Here is a 21,771-nt window from a genome sequence, read left to right as displayed (position 1 = left end):
CACTGTGGTCAAATTATTAGGACAAAGAGAAGCTCCTACTGGGAAGATAACAATAGAGATAACTCAGACTCAAAATAAACATAAGACCATCTTGAAGTCCTAAACCAGCCAAAGACACCACCAAAGAAACTTTTCCCAAACCCGTCATCCAATAAAGGCTGAGCCTCAGCCAGCAGGTCTGCAGCCCGGCCCTGCCAGCAGCTTCACAAGAGCCTGCGGGTGACACCAGGAGCCGTGCTCACATAGCCTCTGCCTCTGATGCACGTGTCCTGATTTTTCCTTTTGTTTGATTTTCTGCTCCAGGAGCTACCCTGCTGGACAAGACAGCTTTTGCATTTTGGGGGGGACAGTCTGGTTTCCACTTTCTTTCACATTTCTGTGGAGTCCATCACCACCTTTCTGTTGAGATAACCGGAGGGAATCTACCCACCTTATACAAACCAAAAAGTCCCAGGTCGCGGAGCACGTTGAGGGCACTGACCCTGGGTCCTGTGGTGATCTCCCCAGCCACCTGCAGCCGAATCTTTACTATCTCCAGTGGGTTGGTAAAGATGACTTGGGAGCCGCCAGCCTGCAGGCAAGGGAGGAGAGAGAAGCAGATTTCCAAATCAGAGCCTGACTGGCAGTGTAACAAGAAAAAATCCAGAAAAGCCTCCAAGTTGTACCACTTGACGTCTCCCTCCTCAACGGGAAACGAGAGCACGGCGCTTTGGCCAGTTCACAGGGATGGTCCCAATCTATGGCTTGTCTGTACTTGAAATGTCAAGTGTTTCTCAGACCAGTCTTTCCAGGGTCAGCCCAGCTATATACAAAATGGCAAAACTAATAAACTCATTTGAACCCAAAAGTGAAGCCAGATGTGGCAGTGGGGAGCTCCGATGAGAGGGAAAGAGATGCTTGGTGTCTCTTAGGAACTGGAGCAAAAATTTGGATCTACAGTAGTTTCTTTCCTCGTCTCAGCAACCATTCGCTTTCTTTAGCTCAGCCACCTGTTTCCACTTCCTTGGGTTGTAGAACAAGTAAAACAAAGTTGCCCCACGGAGGTGCCTTAAGTGAGAGGGGAAGTCTCTTCTGGTTCAAATTCTAAAATGTATTATCCTGAGCAAATCTCTACACAGCAATGCCCACACAAAAGGAGAGAATTCAGTAAGACAATTTCAGTATTATTTCAACACAAAACCAGAAAAATTCTTCAAGGCAGAGCTGAGAAATGGAATACCTAATTCCCATGAGTACAACACAGGCAAATCAAAGCCATGTCCACATCTCTAGTGCCTGTTAGAGATCTGAACTTGGATAATGAGAGGGTATTTGCATCTGAAATCCGTTAGCTAGTAGAGGGGGAAAAAGGAATGTTTAACAAAACTGTTACCAACTCCTTTTCTGGTTTTTGTAAGAAAGAATGTATATGTACATGGATATATAAAAATGAATACACTTATAAAAACTTAAATACATATCTCTATTCATGAAGTGAAAAAAGTCTCATTTGCACAGCTTCATTTCACCTGTAGCTATTTACATTATATACTCACAACCATATTTACATAATTATCTATAATAACTAGAGGCCCGATGCACAAAATTCATTCAAGGGGCTTGGCCCTCACAGCCGCGGGAGTTGCCTCAGCCTTCGCAGCCCCAGCTTCGTCCAGAAGGTAGTCCGGAAGGTCATTAGGCTGTCCGGTCTAATTAGCATATTATGCTTTTATTATTATAAAGGAGTAATATGCAAATCAACCGAATGACCGAACAGCAGAACACTGTCTGGACGACCTTACGGACGACACCACGCTATGACACGCACTAGCGCCAGGCCAGTCAAGGCGGGTGTGATGCAATTGATTGCAGGCCCAAAGAGGGAGGCCCAGGCTACCCGGCCAGTGGCGCTGCAGCAAGTGGGCAGGGCCTCCCTCTACGTAGCCATCGATCACAGAGCCCCACGATTGATCAACCTACAGAGGGAGGCCCAGGACACCTGGCTGGTGGCGCTGCGGCAGGTGGGTGGGGCTTCCCTCTGCAGGACGATTGATCTGGGAGCCCTGCAATAGATGGCCCCACAGAAGGAGACCTGGGCCACTGGCCAGCAATGCTGTGGCGGTGTGCAGAGCCAGCCAGTGATTGCCCCGCAGAGGGAGGCAACCGGTGGCGGGAAAGGGGGGACAGTGCCACACAGATGGCAAGCAGTAGCAGCGGCAGGGGCGGGGCCAGCTGCCGGCAGCCAGGGGAAGGAAAGCCCCGATAGGCCCTGATCGCCAGCCAGGCCTAGGGACCCTACCAGGGGACCCCTTGTAAGAAGGCGCTGAGGGACACCCCCCCCCCCCGTGCACAAATTTCATGCACCAGGCCTCTAGTATTATATAATCATAACTTCACTGCAATAGTATATCACATGTGAAACAGGAAATGTATGCCTCATTGGGACACTGTAACTCCATTCTATCTTCACTCACATTCATGTTCACTGTTCTAAATATCACAACCCTCCCAGACCTCCTTCCAAGGGGCACAAATAAGTCCCAGCCCATTCTCCTAACTGGCCTGGGGCTATAAACCCCCAACTACTCCAGTTCCAATCCTGACCCTTTACTCCCATAAACATCCACAACTGCCAACACTGACACTAGATTCCTTCCCCCTTCGTGGGAAGCTTATTGTCCTGGGTTCCCCAGGGCCCTAATCCCCTTTTTGTCCACCAAGCGGAAGGGTGCAGCAATTTGCTGTCTGTCTCTGGGTTTTGTGCAACTTCCAACCACTGGCACATAGGTCCCCGGGTGACTGACTGACCCAGTTTTACATGTTGATTTGCCTGTGTTTCTTTTAATCTGTTGTACTACAAGCAGGAGGAAACATTTCCATGTTTCAATCTAAGCAAACAATACTTTCAAAAGGATTGATGGGTGAAAAATTATGTTAACGTGATAATCCAAATAACTGCTCCTGTAGCTAGTATTAAAGACCAAACCAATTGATAAAGTTTGCTACTTCCTTGAAATCTCTTATTGAAATAATGGTTGCAAAGACTATCTTTGGGAAAATGTACTTTATGTTCTAAAGCAGATTAAAAAATAATAATAGAAACACAAATTTTTATTATAATCCCCAAAATTTGCCAGCACCAGACAATGTCGACGCCTGGTGCCACTTGTTAAATGTAGATATTATGTTTAAATAAATATAAAGCCCTTTTGTGGTTTTAATCATTAGTAAATTATCCCACAGAGCAGTAGTACTCTAACCAGCATTCCCCACCCGTTTCCTCCTCCTCTTCTCTCACAGACCCTTTTGGAAATAATTGCCAGTTTACTGAGATTTGTACTCCTCTAACAACTCTTCAAATTTCTTTCTGAGTGTAACAGGCTTCTTATAAGAACAGTACAATTAAGAGAAGGAAATGACTACATTTTAAAACAAACACATTAACTGTCGTATGCTTTGAAGACTTGTTACCCAGAACACATACTAAGAGCCAATAGTGCATTGGACAGAACCACAAGACTAAACTGTAAGTGAGCAGGTAGCAAGGCACACATCCACAAGTGTTTCACACCTATGTACTCTACTACATTGAAGGAGAAAAACTGCTAACAATGCATAGTATGTATATGTTTTTAAAGTTAATATACATTTTTTAAAAACATTCTATAGTAGGCCTAGGAATATGTAGGCAAATATTACCCAGAAATACTGAATAATTTTAGAAAAAATAAAGATTGCAATTTGTCTTAAACTCTGAATATAACACTTAAAAGGAAACCTATATGGCAAATATGCCATCTCCTTTTTTAAACTCTGAGATTGATCACTATCTCATACATATTAAATTCAAGAGGGGGGAGGGGAAATAAAATCTTCAATTAATTCAACCACTCTGCTAAGCAATCTAGTAACAGAACTAGGATTATAATAATATTATCACATCCTTAGCTTAGTGTTTCCTCTCTGAGAAACAAAAACAAGAAAATATCATTTCTCCTCTATTTCAGACTCTATTGATTATAAGTGATATCATTCATTTAATAACAGCTTTTCACAGAAAGGAAAAAAAACACAAAAAACATGACACTGCTTACAGCAAACATCAACAGTGAATATATAAAATTTCAGAAGTGTAAAATTGTGAAATAAAAATATGGTAGCTTTTCATATTTTTATATACTATTATATACTTTTATATAAAGATGCTAATGTTTGCTATTTTGACAGCAACAAAATTAAACAGAAAAAAATTTAAATACCCAATAAGAAAAGAGTTAAGTAGAAACAATTAAATGCTCTTAATCAAATAAAAGGATTTGGTAATATAATTGTGCCAATGACATAAACAGAACATAAAATATTAGGTACGTATTGATCACAAATATGTCAAAATTTACCAAAATTTTTAAAAATCAGAATGGCTTAGAGATGAAAACATTGGTTGCCTCCTGAAAAGAGAAATAACTGGGAGAAAGAATTTTCAAAGCACCACCTTACCTTTTAAATTCTGAATTAAATGAATGTTTTAACTACCCCAAAACCAAACCAAACTAAAAAACCTCCCAGAAAATAAGAAACAGAACTGGTCTTAGAATCAGTGGCTTCTTTTAGAGACTAGGTCCTTTCTCACACATTCTTCCCTGTGGTAAATTAATTTATGTACATTAAACGCTTTTTAAAAACCAGTAAATGCCAGTTATCTGTGGATCCAAAGCTTTAAAAAAGCTTATCTACATCTTGGCAACTGTGAATAATGCTGCAATGAACAGAGGGGTGCATATATCTTTGCAAATAAATGTTTTTAAATTTTTCAGGTATACACCCAGAAGAGGGATTGCTGGGTCATATGGTAACTCTATTCTTAATTCTTTGAGGAAACTCCATACTGTTTTCCATAGTGGCTGTACCAATTTACATTTCCACCAGCAGTGAACGAGGGTCCCAATAATTTTTTTTAGAAAGCTTATCTACCTCTGTATATATGAACATGAACAAAATCTAGTCAAATATAGCTAGTGATTTGAAATAGACACCAGGATATATAAAATTTCATATTAAAGCATCATAGCACAGCTACATGTCTTAAATGAACACTGTCTAATTTGACATCTTGCCGCTTCTGGTACTGATGCTTATATAGATAACAAACCAGTCTGCACAATACCTTTGTTGAGTTTTTTTCACTCACCAAATCACCAAATTAGCTTTTAATTCTCTAACTGCTAAATTTCCCTCTTCGAATTGTTGCTTATAATTTTGAGGAGAGGCAAGCCTTAATATTAAAACTGACTTAGATGTTTTTATTTTTCAGTATTGTCGTTTGTTTAGAACTGAAATACAAATGACACAATAAAAGGAACAAATTAATTTTGAATGAGAGTTACACATACACAATAGAAATGGAAAAACTTCCATTTAATCTTGTGTCACTTTTTTTTTTAATGAGGAAATAAACCAACTAAAGCTGACAGCAAAAGTAAGGAGGAAAAGAATGCAATATTGAGATGTCACCACACCTCTGATGTGCCTGAGGCCACGGGGCTGCACACAGGATTAGGCCTGTTCACCCTCCTGCCCTCACAATCCCACCCCAGGGCAGAGTCCACAAAGAGGCTGGCGACCTGGCCCTGCCTGTGCCAAGCCCCCTGTTTACTTCCTTCTTTGATCTGTTGTCTCCTATAATCTGCAACTATTTCCCTCCAACCACAAAATGTCTGAACAATTCATTACAAAGCCTTCCCTTACAGAGACTGATGAAAATCTTAACTTCAATTTATTAGTAAAGCCACAACAGCTCCTTGAACAGATGTACAAAATATGTGCACTTAAAATAACCAGATTCAACAATAAAGATAAACTAAAAAGTAAAATTAAAATAACCAGAAAACGAATAAAAGTCATAGAATCAGTTGTCACTAGGATTGCCAAAGAGGAATAGGAACGAACAGTGGCTGTATCACACAACATCAACCATAAACATTCTCAGACTTTTATAAAGCAGTGGAAAATGCTATGGTTCTTTCTAAAATAGTTTAGGACAGTGATAGTTTAAAGGGAATAAACTGCAATTTGCTCACTGCTGAGTGATGATATATGCCAGGGTATTAGGATATGAATAGATAAAACTACACCTACTCCTAACTAGGGTAAAGGAAGCATCAAAATTCCTATATACCTATCACAAGACACTTTGACATAAATGGACTTTCAACTTGTGTGCATAGGTATGTGTGTTCAGATAAGTATTCAAGCATACAGCTGGGACCACATGGATTCCTGGGATGGGAGCTGGAACTATTTCCAAACAGCTATTCAGAGATGTGATAGCTCAGCTTGCTGAGGAGCATGCAGCATAGGAGGCTGGCCAGCTGTAAATCTTGGCTCCCAGGGTTAGTAAAAGCTCCAAGTGGACTTCTTGCTGCACCCAACATGGGGCTGTGTGTGTGCATGACAAATGGAATGAAAGGAAGAAGCAGTAGAGAGTGGAAAGAGTCCAAGTTTGCCAGACTGTTGAACTATATTGCCATTAATTTGGTAACCTTGGATAGGTCATAACCTTTCCGTTTCTTGGTTTCCTAATATGACAACAGAGATCCCAACAACTGCCCTATCTCCCTAACAGAGCTCTCATGCGCTAATTTGAGAGCACCGTGCAAATTGAAAGCAAGATACCAGGGGAAAGGGTGAGTTCTTCAGGAGGCTAAGTTCACACAGGGCTAAGGAAACACCTGCAATGTGATGGATTTATACTAGCCCTTTGCTGAGCAATAAATACATTTGGAGTTTTATGACTTCTATCCATTCAGAAGTATACATTCTCTAAAGAGGTAATGGGACCAGTCAGTAAGTGCTCTAGTTAGAATTAACATTAAAACAGATACCAGAGAGATGTTTAGAAAAATTATATAGGTCAGTCCATTTAGACTTTCAAACTTCCTGCTCTGTTGACTTGAAAAGTTATACATTTTTTCCACTTAAGTGCACAGATATATCTAACCACTATAGACACCATTGAGATAATTAAGAGACAAGTCATAGACTGGAAAGAATATTGATAGCACATATATTTGCAAAGTACTGTCTCTATGATGTATTAAAGAACTACAAATCAACAATAAAAAATATGAATAACAATGAAAAATAGACAGAAGACCTGAATAGATATTTCACAAAAAAAAGATACATGAATAGCCAATAAGCACATGAAAGGATGCTTAGTATCTTTAGGCTTTAGGGAAATGCAAATTAAAACCACAATAAGATATCATTTTCCACCAATTAGAATGAATAAAATTAAAAAAAAAAAACCCTAAGAACATGAAACATTGGTGACTTCAGTGAGGATATGGAGTAATTGAATACTCTACACTACTGATCTCTATATATAAAAGCCTAAGCGACCTTCATGACTGAACGACCAGTCGACCAGTTGCTATGATGCACACTGACCACTAGGGGGCAGACGCTTAATGCAGGAGCTGTCCCCTGGTGGTCAGTGCGCTCTCATACCCAATCTCCCATGGCCAGCCAACATCCCCTGGTCCCTCCCCCTGGCCAGCAAACCTCCCACGGTCTCTCTCCTTATCCAGCATGCCCCATCCGGCAGCCAGCCCAGCCCAGTCCAGCCCTGATCAGGACTGGGCGAGATGGCCCCAATAGGGCCTGATCGCCATCCAGGCCTAGGGACCCCAACCGTGCACAAAGTTCATGCACTGGGCCTCTAGTAAGACTATAAAATGGTCCACCCACTTCAAAAAACCAACCAGCAGTTTCTTTCAAATTGAAAATACATCTACTTTATTATACTCTTAGATATTCATCCATGAAAAATGAAAGCATATGTCTTGAAAATACTGTTAAGCAAAATTCTGTCAACAATGAAAGAACACATTTTGTACGATTCCATGTATATGATATCTGAGAAGAAACAAAACTGGTGGCAGAAATCAGAACAGTGGTACCTGGGGGAGGAGAGGAGTGATTGACTGGAAAAAGGCATGAATGAATCTTCTGGTGTAAAATGTTCTTTATCTTGTCTTGGGTGGTGACTTCATGGGTATATACAATTGTTAAAACTCATTGAGAAGACTGACATCTAAGATCTGTTCATTTTGGTACATTAATTATACCTAAATTAATATATATGTATATTCAGGTATGTTAAATTTTTATTATATATACTAGAGGCCCAGTGCACAAATTTGTGCATGGATGGGGTCTGGCCGGTGCTCACCAATTGGGGCCGATCGGGCCGGGCCAGCCAGGGGGAGGGGCCGCGGGCAGTTGGCAGGCAGGCCCCATCCCCTGGTCGAACTCCCGTTTGAACTCCCGGTTGAGGGGACAATTTGCATATTAGCCATTTATTATATAGGATACCCATATAATAAAAAGGGAAGAAAGAAAAGCTGGTACAAAGTTGAATAGGTTCATCTAGGTTTATTTTGATACATGGACAAGGCCCTGATTTAATTCCCCAAGAGAGCATTATAGAATAAAAAGAGTTGGTCTTAAAATAAAAATATTTGGGCTCACATGAAACCTGCAGCATATATTAACTGTGTGATGGGGTGAGAGAATTAGCCTTTCTGAGCCACTGTTCTCCATCTACCTATTTCATATCAGTGACAAGGTTTTTGTTCGTTTTTATTTTCTTTATTGATTAAAGTATTACATGTGTCCTTATCCCCCCATACCCTCCCACCCCCCACTCATGCCTTCAACCCCCTAGTGTCTGTGTCCATTGGTTATGTTTACACGGCATGCATACAAGTCCTTTGGTTGATCTCTCCACGTTCCCCCCACCCTCTCCTACCTTCCCTCTGTGTTTGACGGTCTCTTGGGAAGGTTTTGATCAGGGGTCCTCAAACTTTTTAAACAGGGGGCCAGTTCACTGTCCCTCAGACCGTTGGAGGGCCGGACTATAGTTTTAAAAAAACTATGAACAAATTCCTATGCACACTGCACATATCTTATTTTGAAGTAAAAAAACAAAACGGCAAAAACACCCGCATGTGGCCCGCGGGCCGTAGTTTGAGGACGCCTGGTTTTGATACAGACATAAAACAAGAGTTTAATTTTCACAATGAAGATTCAAAATTTGAAAATGCGCACTGTTTATACTCCTGTTCCCAAAGGTTATATTGTATTTCTAGAGTGAGAAGTTCCACTGTGACTCCCTGCTGACCTCAGAAACAGAGAGCAGCTTTCATTTGCAATCAGAAAGTTAGAGTGAACAAAACTTCCATCTGGCTTAAAAAGGAATGTGTATGTGTGCGTGTGTGCGTGTGTGTGTGTGTGTGTGTGTGTGCGCGCGCGCACGCGCAGGTTCGCACGCGCATGTGCGTGTGTACACACATACACATGCACACAAGCATGTATATAAAAATATTAGAAGGAAATATACCAAAATGTTGACAATAAAGAACTGTCATTTGGTAATATCACTGGTCAAGGCCAAAGACCCTAAAAAATTAAGGTTAAAAAACTATATATATACAGTAGGTCCTCGGGTTACATCAGAGATCCATTCCTACAGTGTGATGTAACGCGATTTTCGCCGTAAGTCGAAACCCACCTACATAAGCACCTATGTCACTCACATGGAGCACATACACAGCAGTAATGAAGTGAAACAGTAAAAAACATTTAAAAGAAAGGTAACAATTCCTGACCTTTACTTGTGGTAAATAAATAATAAAAAACATAAAGCACATATGTACATACATCGAAATGACGGAACTTTTTTTTTTTATAATGGGAGATGGCGACGTAACCACGAAACAACGTACATCAAGACCGACGTAGCCCAAGGACTGTCTGTAAAAGCCTAAGCAACTGTCACTACCGAATGACCAGAACGACCGGTCGACCAGTCGCTATGACACGCAATGACCACCAGGGGGCAGACGCTCAACACAGGAGCTGCCCCCGGTTGTCAGTGCGCTCCCACAGCCAACCTTCCGTGGCCGACCAGCGGTGTTGGCGTCCGTTCCTTCCACACCCAGTCCAGCAACTGTCGCCTTCTCTCCTGACTCCACTGGGGCCTTTGGGCCCCAAGCTGGGATGGGGAAGTGGGGGTGGGTGGCGGCGGATGCAACCCCTTTCCCAGGGGGCCAAAGGCCAGCTCCCTCCTTTGGGTCGGAGGCCAACCTGCTGCGCCCTGTTCCTGTCCACTGGCCGGCAGGCCCTGATCAGCCCAGGGTCCCCTTCCCCATCTCCTCCCCCGCCCCCCCGCCAGTAGGCCCCGATTGGCCCAGCCCTGATCAGCCTTGATTGCTGGCTAGGCCTAGGGACGCCACCTGTGCACGAATTTGTGCACCAGGCTTCTAGTGGTATATAGGCTCAAAGACCTAAATGTAAGAGCTAAAACTATAACTCTTAGAAGAAAACAGAGGTATAAATCGTTATGACCTTAGATTAGGCAATGACTTCTTAAATATAACACCAAAAGCTCAAATAACAAAAGAAAATATAAATTGTTCTTCATTAAAATCAAAGTCCAATTCTTCAAAGGACACAGTCAAGAAAGTACAAAAATATTTGGGGGAAAAAACATCTGATCTGAGACTCTAGATATATAAAGAAATCTTATAACTCAATAATAAAAGACAACCCAGTTAAAAATGGACAAAGAGCCCTATCTGGTTTGGCAAAGTGGTTAGAGCATTGGCCCGAGGACTGAAGGGTCTCGGGTTTAATTCTGATCAAGGGCATGTACCTCAGTTGCAGGCTCGATCCCTGGTCCAGATTGGGGCAGATGCGGGAGGCAAACAATCGATATGTCTCTCTCATATAAATATTTCTCTCTTTGTTTCTCCCCTTCCCTTCCACTCTCTCTAAAAATCAATGGGGGGAAAAATCCTCAGATGAGGATTAACAACAACAACAAAAAGTGGAAAAAAATTCTACATACATTTTTCCAAAGAAAATAGACAAAAGCAGATAGATAAATGCCATATGCATGAAAAGATGTTCAACATGGGCATGCATGCAGGTGCGTGTGCACACACACTAAGCCACCTCTTCCACAAGAACTTTGGTTGTAGAGAGGTGAGGACCCACGTATGTGCCAGGCTGATAAAACTCATCAAGGAGAATCCAGAGCAGCCTCTCTCTGACCCTCAGGGCATCTTCTCTGAATTAAAAACTACAAAGGTCAGTGACCTCATCACCTCAGGTTCCACATGCAGCTGAGGAGGGTTTAGCCAAGATTTTCAGCTAATTCAACTGAAAGTTATTAAGGGTTTCAGGGACAAAATGGACTAAGTGTGTCTTAAACAAATCACATAATGTATTACCAAATGTGAAATGAACACCACAATATTAGTTTAGCTGCATACTTAGATTTGAGAATTGGTCTAAATCCAATGTCACATTCCCACTTTAGATAGAAACCTTTGTGCGCTCTCTAAGTAAATATAATCTGAACCTCTGCGTTCAGAACTGTTCACAGCCTCAACGAAGTTATGGTTGTTTGCTGTATCCTCTGACCCCTAAAGAAGAACAATTATAAGTATACCACAGTGGATTATTCAGTCCTATACCTAAAATATAATGGCCCAATTAATTCATCATCTCATACTTACAGTAACAGTCAATATAAATGTATGGTAACTCTCTCCACTACTACTATTTACTGTGATATTTAAGAAGAATCAGAATTAGAACTTCAAAAAGTGTGGAAGGTAATGTTTCAGGAGCTTTTAAGAGACTGAGCTGACAAAACACTACCTGTTTTCTGCACGTAAAACCAGTTAGACTATGCAATGAAATTTAAAAGTCATCCCATATGATCACTGAGAAAATCTGCTTAGTATCCCTTGAGTTCAGAGAGAATGTCACTCAGATATCATATCTAATGTGCAAGAAAGTTAAAGGAACATATTTGCCATGAAAAATGTCTAGTATTAATACGTACACAACCTCCAGCAAGGATTTCTGCAAAAAGTGGAATGGAACCATCTCTTGTGGTGAATTTGTCCCGAACAAAATCATTAACCTAATTAGAAAGAGAACATCAGTTAACCAGAATTAACATCAGTTAACCATAATTTCCTCTACTAATATGTTATTGGTTTTACAAATCAGCAAAATATTTGTCTCATAAGATGAAAAATTATCAAATGTCTACATATAAATTTAAAATTTTACAAATGCCTTGATAGTGTGTCAGTCTCAGCAGTAACAGTTTTCATTTTGGCTCAATGATAATCTAAACAGACAACATAAATTTAATGGAAAAAAACTTACGGTCAGTTTAATAGCCTTTTCTGGAGCAACCCCTATAAGTTGTGGTATCAGGCCTGGGTAAATGGAAAGAATTGTTAGCAATATAGATGTACTAGACATGAATAAACAAGCCCAAAAAGAAATGGTTTTCTCCATGTTTCTTACCCATAGAACACTTCAGGGTTTTTAATAAAATGGGGAAAATGGATTATCCTAAAAACTCTGTATATGTATATAATAATTATTTATGTCAAATGTAATGTTATGCTTTCTTGAAGCTGTAAATCCTTCTCTTAAGCATGCTTCCTTTAAAGCCTAGTTATCTAACACCTCCCAAAAAGCGCATGAGGAAGGAATGGAGCCTCTGGATCTTCTCTATACTGGAACACTGCCAACAACAATGTAACAAAATCCCCTCCCTTTACAACCAATAGCATACAAACACAGACATTTTAGAGAAGCCAATGTTGTATGCTTGGAAAAGCTCTGCAAAGCTGTTAAGTAGACCCAGATTTTGCCACAAATGATGCTACCTATGGAATAGCATACAGTGGCTTGGTCATTATAGAATACCAACTCCCATAATTTTCTCTTTAGAGAAACCTAGAATTCAGTACTCATTTATTTAAAGGGAAGCCAAAACTGCACAGAAAAACAGTTTTATGTATCATTTAATCAGTATCTTCTACAAACAAAAAAAACATGCCTACTGTATTCTTATTTACTAATATATGTCAAACTAAAGACATTTCAAAAGAATCCTCTTAAAACAAAGGAAATTATTATTCTTAGAAAGTTAAATTTCCCAGGCTGGCTGCAAACAGGAAAAGAAAAATATACATAAACAATTCAACATCTGTAGATATTCATAGGGCTCAGCTTTCTAAAGCACACAGATTACCCAAATTGTTAGCATACATTTTTTGCATACATTTTTAAAGATGCTAACAATAAACATTTTATATCCTTTAAATCACCCAGCCAAGGGGTAGTTATGTATGTGTTTGCATGCTCACTGCTGATCTTAAGCCTACTTTGAGGACACTGCTGAGTGATTTTCTATGAGTTGAGAGCCAGCAAGTAATCATACATATGGCTACTGTCAGTCAAACTGAATTATCAATGACAAACACAAATCTGCACACACCTTTAATGGATTGCAGACTGATTTAAAAGAATAAATCAGCAGATGGCAGTCTTAACTTTCTAACCCTCATGATTACCAGGCCCTATTACTTTTAGTCTGACTCCCATACAACTATGTCAGCATGTGTATTTGTTTTACAACTAGCCTCAATAAGGCTCATGGAATTTTAATAAAGTACTGATTTATGTCATTTTATCATTGTTGCCTGCAATGAAATGTAGGCTTATCTGTCAACAATTTTGTCAATCATCTGACAGAATAATGGACCAGTTCTAAGCAATATATGACAATCTCAATAATCATAGTGTTCACATACAGGATTCCTACAATCTTCTCCCTAATACAAGAGTCTCTCATTTAAAGGACTGATTTTATCAGCTCGTATTCTGAATAAAACTAACCACCACACTACTTCCTCCCCCATACAACTTGCTATATCTGACTCATTTAATTAACATGACATCTCTCACAAATGAAATCTTCGGTAAGCATCCATTGAGAAGGCTAAACTGTTAGTATATATCTAGGTTCCTTTTAATACAGGACATTCTCTTTATAAGTATACCAAGGAGGAAGAAAGGTCATTATTCAACAAAAAACGATTTAAAATGTCAAAGAAATAAGTACCATTCAATCCTCAGATTCCCTGTTAAATAATATGTAGGTGTGCAGGGTTTAATACCGTTTAAAACAAGCATTCGTATGCACAGATCTGGATTCCAGACAATGCATAAGTCTTCCACAGAATATTTGCTATACATCGAGAATTTAGAGAGGCTACAGGTTTGAGTATTTGAGCAAAATTAATTACACTCATTCTCAGGAGCAGGGTATTTGAGCCTAGTTTTCAGAACACGCTCTTATTCACAACACTCTCTTATAATGCAAAAAATGAACATCTTCCTGACCCTCTCTTTCACACATAAGTGTATCAGAGCTAGATTTTTCACTGAAAGTCTGCACATGATGCTAACCAGAGGTGTTTTTCTCCTGTCCATGAACATAAAGCTTTGTTCAGCCTGGCCTTTCTTTCCAAGGAAGAGGTTCTAAGCCAAACAGTTGAACAGAGCTCAGAATGAGCTAGGGATTAATGAGACTGTGTGTGCAAACAAACAAGTACAGTAAATTACATAAATGCCCTGGACTTAGGCATGTAGAGTGTATTTTCAAAGTATTCCAAGTGGCGCCCAAAGGGATTAAAAAATTAATCTCCTTCCCAAAGGAAACCCTAAATTCTAATGTGAAAACATGTACATGAAAGTCATTCCCTCTCCAAAGAGAACAAGTTCTTACAAAGCCGACGGAGTGAAGAGAATTCTGCATGGGGCTGCTGCCTCTAGGCCAACAGCACCGTGCTCAGCCTAGAGGTGGTGGTAACGTTTCCTGCAAAAGAAAATCTCTCTGCTTTCACTCAATGCCTCTGAACTATGGGGAGGAAAGGAACAAAAATGAGACTTGGAGCCACAAGGTTTTCTTTTCTTTGTTAAACTTCAGATGACTCAGTGAAAAAGCCTTATGAATGGTCTCTGTGGAGGAGACAAAAACATTGGATATTTCTTTCAGTTGAAACAAGTGGATAGATGGTAAACTTACCTCCAGGTGGCAGCCTGGCTTCTACTTCAGAGAAGAGGCGTATTTCTCCTCTCTCACTCTTTGAGAAAAAAAGCTCTCTATTTCTTAGCCATCACCACTGTATTCCACCTGCAGACATGTGCCTTAGTTTGTAAAGCACAGTGACCACAGACACATGATGGGACAAACAGGATTTGGATTCCGAGAAATAGAAATAGCAGGAAGAAGAAATGAAGACCTTGTTTGCAGACTACTATTGCTAGTTATCAATAAAAATGTAAAAAGAGAAATGAACAATGGGAATACAAAAGGAGAAAAACAACTCTAGTCTGGGCAGGCTACATTTTGGTTTTCATAACAAGTGAGTTAAAACCTGCTTCTGGTGAGATAAAAATCACTAACTTATGCAGCTGAGATTTGCTTACTCACCCCGGTAGAGTCCAAAGAAGCCCTCATAACGCAAGACTTTCTTAAAACAGTCAAAGCTGTTTTTGTACATCAGCTCTCCCACCACAGAGCCAGTGCCACGCTGGTTTTGCATGCGGGTCTTCACCAGATCTATAGGATATACTGCAGTGGCTCCCACAGCTACAAATAAAAGAATTTTGAGGCATAAAAGAGAGCACAATTAAATGGAGACTCTATAAGGACAACAAATCTCATCTCAAAGGACTAGAAAATAAAACAATATCTTTCCTCACAAGAGACTTTGTTATTTTTCCTCCCATACACAGCTGAACCACACAGGCTAGCAACCACTGGATCCATAAATACAGCTGCTTCAGGGAACAACTGCAGTGGGTTTTCAAGTCATCACCAACATTAGACAATCAACACTCAATTTTCTATAACATTAAACTATTATACGTAACATATTTTTTAAAAACAAAATATTTCTTGATATTTCCCATTAAATGCTTAAATATACCAGTTACTCCTTAAAATGACAATATATGTACACGTAAGTGACTATAATTTAAAATTTTAGCTTACTAAAGCATTTTGGTATATTAAGTTTAGTTACAACCATAATACTGAAACCAAATCTCAATATAATCCTACCCCTACATACAGAATTTGTTTTTTAAAAAAAAGACCAGTGTCTTGTGTCCATTGGTTGTGCTTATATGCATGCATACAAGTCCTTTGGGGTGGGATGAGGGCATGTGACAGGGGGTAGGGGAGGCTGGGGGAAGGTCAATGGGGAAAAAAAAGAAGATATATGTACTACTATATGTAGTACTTTAAACAATAAAATAAAATTAATAAAAAAATATAAAAAAGACCAGGCTTTAGGTTTCTCAGGGACTAAAAAATTTGTAACATGAACTAGAACAGGCGTCCTCAAACTACGGCCCGCGGGCCACATGCGGGTGTTTTTGCCGTTTTGTTTTTTTACTTCAAAATAAGATATGTGCAGTGTGCATAGGAATTTGTTCATAGTTTTTTTTAAACTATAGTCCGGCCCTCCAACGGTCTGAGGGACAGTGAACTGGCCCCCTGTTTAAAAAGTTTGAGGACCCCTGAACTAGAACATTATATTTTTCAAATGTTGAAAACCAAAACATGCTTTGCAACTTCTAAAACTGAGATTGAAAAGAAAAAATAATAGTTTCATCAGTTCAGGCTTGTTTTGAAAAATCGTATTTTAATCACACCTGATATGTTTTTATCATCAAAGCAATTTTAGATTATACACTATTTCTATGCAGAGATTTAAGCAGAAAGAAAGAAAAAACAAACAAACACAAAATAGTCTTGAATTTTGCCCAGGAGCAGGCAGGGGAGGTTTATTTTAGCAAATAAGCTACTAGTCCAGATAGTCTTCAACTAGTAAAAGGGAAGAGGAAAAGAAACAAGTAGAGAAACAAAAGTGAATCACTTTGAGAGGCTGTTTTATTTCCTAAGGTTCTGGGATTTGTACCCCAAATCTTGATTTCCTACCTGCCCTCACTCCCAACACCAGAAACACAGTCTTATTCTCCATGGCTTTGTACTGGCTTTAACCAGTATAATCAAGGTGAGTGCAGCACTGCATCTAAGACTTTCACATTATGACAGAGGTTTTGTCCTGAAGACCGACTGGAGCCAGAGGGGCTGTGGCCATGCTATGACAAGTCCTCTGATCAGAGGTAAAAAAATAAAAAATGCTTCAGAAGGCCCTGCAGCCGTGACCCACGGGAACAATGAACTGCACTTTTGCTGATCTTTCCCGGTCTAGTGAGATAATATTACATGATCACAAGCTTGAAACAGCACACAGACACATCACTCACCTCCAGCAACTGAGCCCAGAGTGAATCTGTAAGCAGACTCGGCAATCTGGAGCCAGACAGACCTGCCTACACCATGAGATTGCTGTGGGGTAAAAGAAAACATGTAAAAAAAAAAGGAAAAGCATACAGCAAACCAAAAAAGCTACAATAGCTATTTTAAGATTTGAAAATGTATACCTGTATTATTGGCATTGAAAAACCATATCCAGCCAAAGAGACACCGTTACTCCCCCCCCTTTTTTTTTACAAACCTATTAATACCTCATTTATCTGCTATTGGGAAATACACTATCATTTTACTGAAGTGAGTAAATATTTCAAGTATGACATCTTTCTCCCATTTTTTACATTAACCAAGTTAAAACTTTAAACCTTTCTAAAATGTACAAACACTATCTTGACTCGTAGATCAGAGACTATTGATCATAATCTACCATCTCTAATGACTGGAGGTCATCATATTCATATGTCCATCACTTACTGCATTAAGATCTGACACAGCTGTCTGTGCTATCTGCCCATGCCTGATAGCTATTACCTCTTCTACCAACAGCCTCCTAGTTTGATTTTGCCACCTCTCATCTGTGAGGGCTGGAGAAATCACATAATTAGGATTGTTATGATTTTATGCAAAGCAATGTCAAGGACTTCTCTTTTGGGATAAAGTGAAAACCTTTAATAACTACTATTTCTAGAATCAGAGTCTTATTTCTGGCTTTGCAGCTCAATCACTGAGGCTACCGCTCGATAAGTGTAGTATTTCTGACTTCAGCTATTGAGCATTTGCTCTCCTAGACCTATGTATTCCCCAACTGCATAAAGAAAATACCTAAGGGGCTTTAAAAAAATAAATCCCTGGGGCCCGGGGTTTATATATTTTTAAAAGGTTTCAAATTATTCTGCTATGTAGTCAGGTTGAGAACCACTGTCCTAGCCACATTTATGGTTCTAACATAAAATCTATGATGATAATAAAGCAAAAGGGGGAAACCCTGTTGTGATTCAGAATGCTATTTCATTGATGTCCTCCAGCATAAAGAATTTGAAATAATTTGCCTATATTAGTATATCTGTCTTGTTCTTTAATGTTTTCATTATGAAATAGCAGGTATTGAAAAGTCTGAAATGAAGCTATAAAATACTTGCTTTATTACAAAGAAAATGAAAAATATTAACTTGAAATGAGGTTTTTAAAACAGCATAATAAAAAAAAGTTTAGACACTCTTATTAGAATAATTTAATGGAGAGGGAATCCATGCCTAAAATCTAGAAGGAAAAAAGTAAACTAGTCTACTCTGATTTGCTTTCATCTGTACAATCTCTGAATATGCTTCAGTTAGTTTTTTTATATGTTAACTAAACACAGTGAGGCTAACCTGTTATTTCTTGTTGTGTGTTTTTTTTTAAATATATATTTTTATTGATTTCAGAAAGAAAGGAAAGGGAGAGAGAGATAAAAACATCAATGATAGCCGAAACCGGTTTGGCTCAGTGGATAGAGCGTCGGCCCGCGGACTGAAGGGTCCCGGGTTCGATTCCGGTCAAGGGCATGTGCCTTGGTTGTGGGCACGTCCCCAGTGGGGGATGTGCGGGAGGCAGCTGGTCGATGTTTCTCTCTCATCGATGTTTCTGGCTATCTATCCCTCTTCCTTCCTCTCTGTAAAAAGTCAATAAAAATTAAAAAAAAAAAAAAACATCAATGATGAGAGAGGATCATTGATAAGCTGCCTCCTGTGCACCCCCTACTGGGGATCGAGCTCACAACTAAGGCATGTGCACTGACTGGGAACTGAACTGTGACCTCCTGGTTCATAGGTCAACACTCAACCACTTAGCCATATGGGCCAGGCTAACCAGTTATTTCTAATCCTCTGTTTCAAAGACAAAATATAGTTGAAAACAAATGCAGTCTGTATCTTCAAGGTAAAGATTATGTTTAATATCACATTGCTTGAAGAAATTTAAGTAATAACATTTTGACTTAAATTTTATAATATTTTAAAATCAATGTGGTTGTTATGCTACTTATTAAACATATAGCATATGTTTTTAACTTCTAAAAACATGCACATAAGACTTTTCCCCAAATTAGAATTTCTCAATAACAAAACTGGGTGAAAATAAACCTCATTCTTACATATTATGAATTATTTTCAATCATGTCTCCTCTCAACAGAATATGTTGAACTAAAACTCATAGAATAAAAGGGCTATAATCGCAAATAAGAGACAAGAAACCACTAATTCCCTTTTTCATATAAAAGGTTTGTCCTGTATTCAACCACAAATGTTTTCTTTATACTCTCTTCCTTTAAAAAATGTTTATAAGCCCTACAAAGTCCTATGAAAACTGAAGGATTATACTATGCTTTAATTCTTAGCTAAAAACAACTCTAACTATAAATGCCCAAATGCCTTTTGAAAGAAATGTTGCCTCCGCCTTTATTAAATAGCACTTAAAAAAAAAAAAAAAAGCAAGCACTATATGGTTACTAAGGGTTTTTTTGGGCTCAGCTATCACTATAACTTACGGTTCACTTTTATTCAGTTATGTAAATTAATGTAATTAATGCTATGGATTTCACATCATGAATATTCATAAGTAGAATGCTACTGTAGCTGTCATCCCTATTAATGGCTGTGTACAGAATTTTTAGCATTTAGGTTGAAAGAAAATACTTAGCACTAAGAAGATTGCCTACCGTGAGCAAATGGGCCAAAGGAAAAGGTGCTCTTTCCCTTAAGGTTATGATTATGATCTTGAAGGTGATATTTAACAAGATTGTTTTTCAAAGCAAAATAAAAGTGGGACGCCCTAACCGGTTTGGCTCGGTGGACAGAGCGTCAGCCTGAGGACTCAAGGGTCCCAGGTTCGATTCCGGTCAAGGGCATGTACCTTGGTTGGAGGCAGCTGATCGATGTTTCTCTCGCATCGATTTTTCTAACTCTCTATCCCTCTCCCTTCCTCTCTGTAAAAAATCAATAAAATATATAAAAAATAAAGAAAATAAAAGTGGGACATCTTTAAAAAAGAGAGACAGCATCTTAAATGATTTTTAACCTGCTCCCTAAGTATATGCATATGATAAAAAGTGATAGAGATCTCATTTGGAGAAGAGAGAGTTCTTTTTGCTTTTGTTGCTACATGTATTCTCATCCTTTAAATGAGAATTGGATAAGACAAGATCATGTCAGTTAACAAGTCAAGCAACCTGTCCTAACCAAGCTGCTTCATGTAGTGTGCCAGTCCAATAAAGAGAACTGCCTCTTCCACGTGGCACACTATTAATGGGTAGGAGAAAAGGAAGAAAAAACTGAAGTCTTTTACTTCTATTGAGTTTTTTTAAAGCGGTGTTTTAACAATAATTTACAGGGAAAATAGACTTGAAATCTTCATTTTTTATTTCTCTATTTCTAAACCTCAGCAATAAGACTACCCAACCTAACTGATGTGGGAGATGGAAAACAAACAGACTCTGGGGCTCTTCCTTTGGGGACAATGCAAGAATAGCCAGGAGCTCTGCCTGTTCTCAGGAGATTCCAGATCCTTGTGCCATCCTACTGGTTAGAGAAAAGGCAAAGCAGACACTCCAGCACCACTCTGGATGTCAATCAGAAATCAGGAAGAGAGGAGAAGGTGGCGATTTTTATCACTACCCATTAGCTAGCATCTAACAAGACCTTTGAGGCCATCACGCCAGCATAAAAGCATCAGCGCTGCCCACTGAAGGCAGGCAAATCACCATCCAATCTATCTACAAGAAAAATTACACCAATAGCAGAATTGTATTACCTTCCTAAAGACGAAGAAATATGAAGATTAAATTAGGGTGCCAGAGATAACAAAAACAGCTTTCAGATATGACTTGTAGGAAAATTGCTAGAGGCAAGAGAGTCAGGTAAAATGAAAAGTAAGAGCAGCAGAAAGGCTGAGAAAGGAGGAATGAGTTGAGATTTTTAAATTCATTACACTGTCTTTAATAAGCTAAATGAAATATTCCATAATTATAAATATAAGGACACCCTCAGAGAAAGCTATATTAATAGACATGTAACACTGAAAAATAGCTCCTTTTGCAATGCAATTTTTCAAACTTCAAGGAAAATTTTTATAAATGTACACTATAAAATTAAATTCAATAAGAGCTCTTTAATTTAAATATTTCAATGTCTCAACTTTTTAATAATTTTGTTAAATTTCATTATAAATCAATGAATTGAAATAAATTCATCTATTTTTTAAAGGATCTGAGAACTTATAATAGAAATAAACTTTGGCAGCAGCAGATAAGGGGTTTTTGCTACTAAAAAAGCTAAATTGCAATGGGTTACAGATATATTTTAATCTGCAGGAAGCTCTATTACACACCAAGCAAACAAAGTATTAACATAAAATGTAGATATAAAAGTATTACTTTCCATTTTCAATTTACTTAGCAGAATATAAAAGTTCTTATTTATTATGCAAAGTAGATCTGGAAATTCTAATTCATTTCAAAGGCAGAATCATCATTTCATGGAGCTCAAGTAGAAGTAAGATTTCCTACCAAAACTCCCCAGTGTACCAC

The 21,771-nt window shown here is 38.9% G+C and overlaps 1 protein-coding gene across 3 annotated transcripts in view; it reads right to left on the bottom strand.

Moving 5' to 3' along the window:
- Nucleotides 1–21,771, bottom strand: part of SLC25A12 (solute carrier family 25 member 12) — a 95,705-nt gene that overhangs the window by 11,529 nt on the left and 62,405 nt on the right. For all 3 annotated transcript variants that reach the window (XM_079782674.1, XM_079782676.1, XM_079782675.1), the window contains 5 exons: nucleotides 17,203–17,284; nucleotides 15,356–15,514; nucleotides 12,229–12,281; nucleotides 11,897–11,977; nucleotides 431–571 (listed from right to left, as the gene is read on the bottom strand). In XM_079782674.1, the coding sequence (XP_079638800.1) occupies nucleotides 431–571; nucleotides 11,897–11,977; nucleotides 12,229–12,281; nucleotides 15,356–15,514; nucleotides 17,203–17,284 (516 nt within the window). The remainder of the gene's footprint in view (nucleotides 1–430; nucleotides 572–11,896; nucleotides 11,978–12,228; nucleotides 12,282–15,355; nucleotides 15,515–17,202; nucleotides 17,285–21,771) is intronic.

Source organism: Cnephaeus nilssonii (assembly GCF_951640355.1).
Source record: "Cnephaeus nilssonii genome assembly, chromosome: 10".
Taxonomy (NCBI): Eukaryota; Metazoa; Chordata; class Mammalia; order Chiroptera; family Vespertilionidae; genus Cnephaeus; species Cnephaeus nilssonii.
Note: the sequence above shows the minus strand (reverse complement) of the source record. Positions and strands in the feature narration are given on the sequence as shown.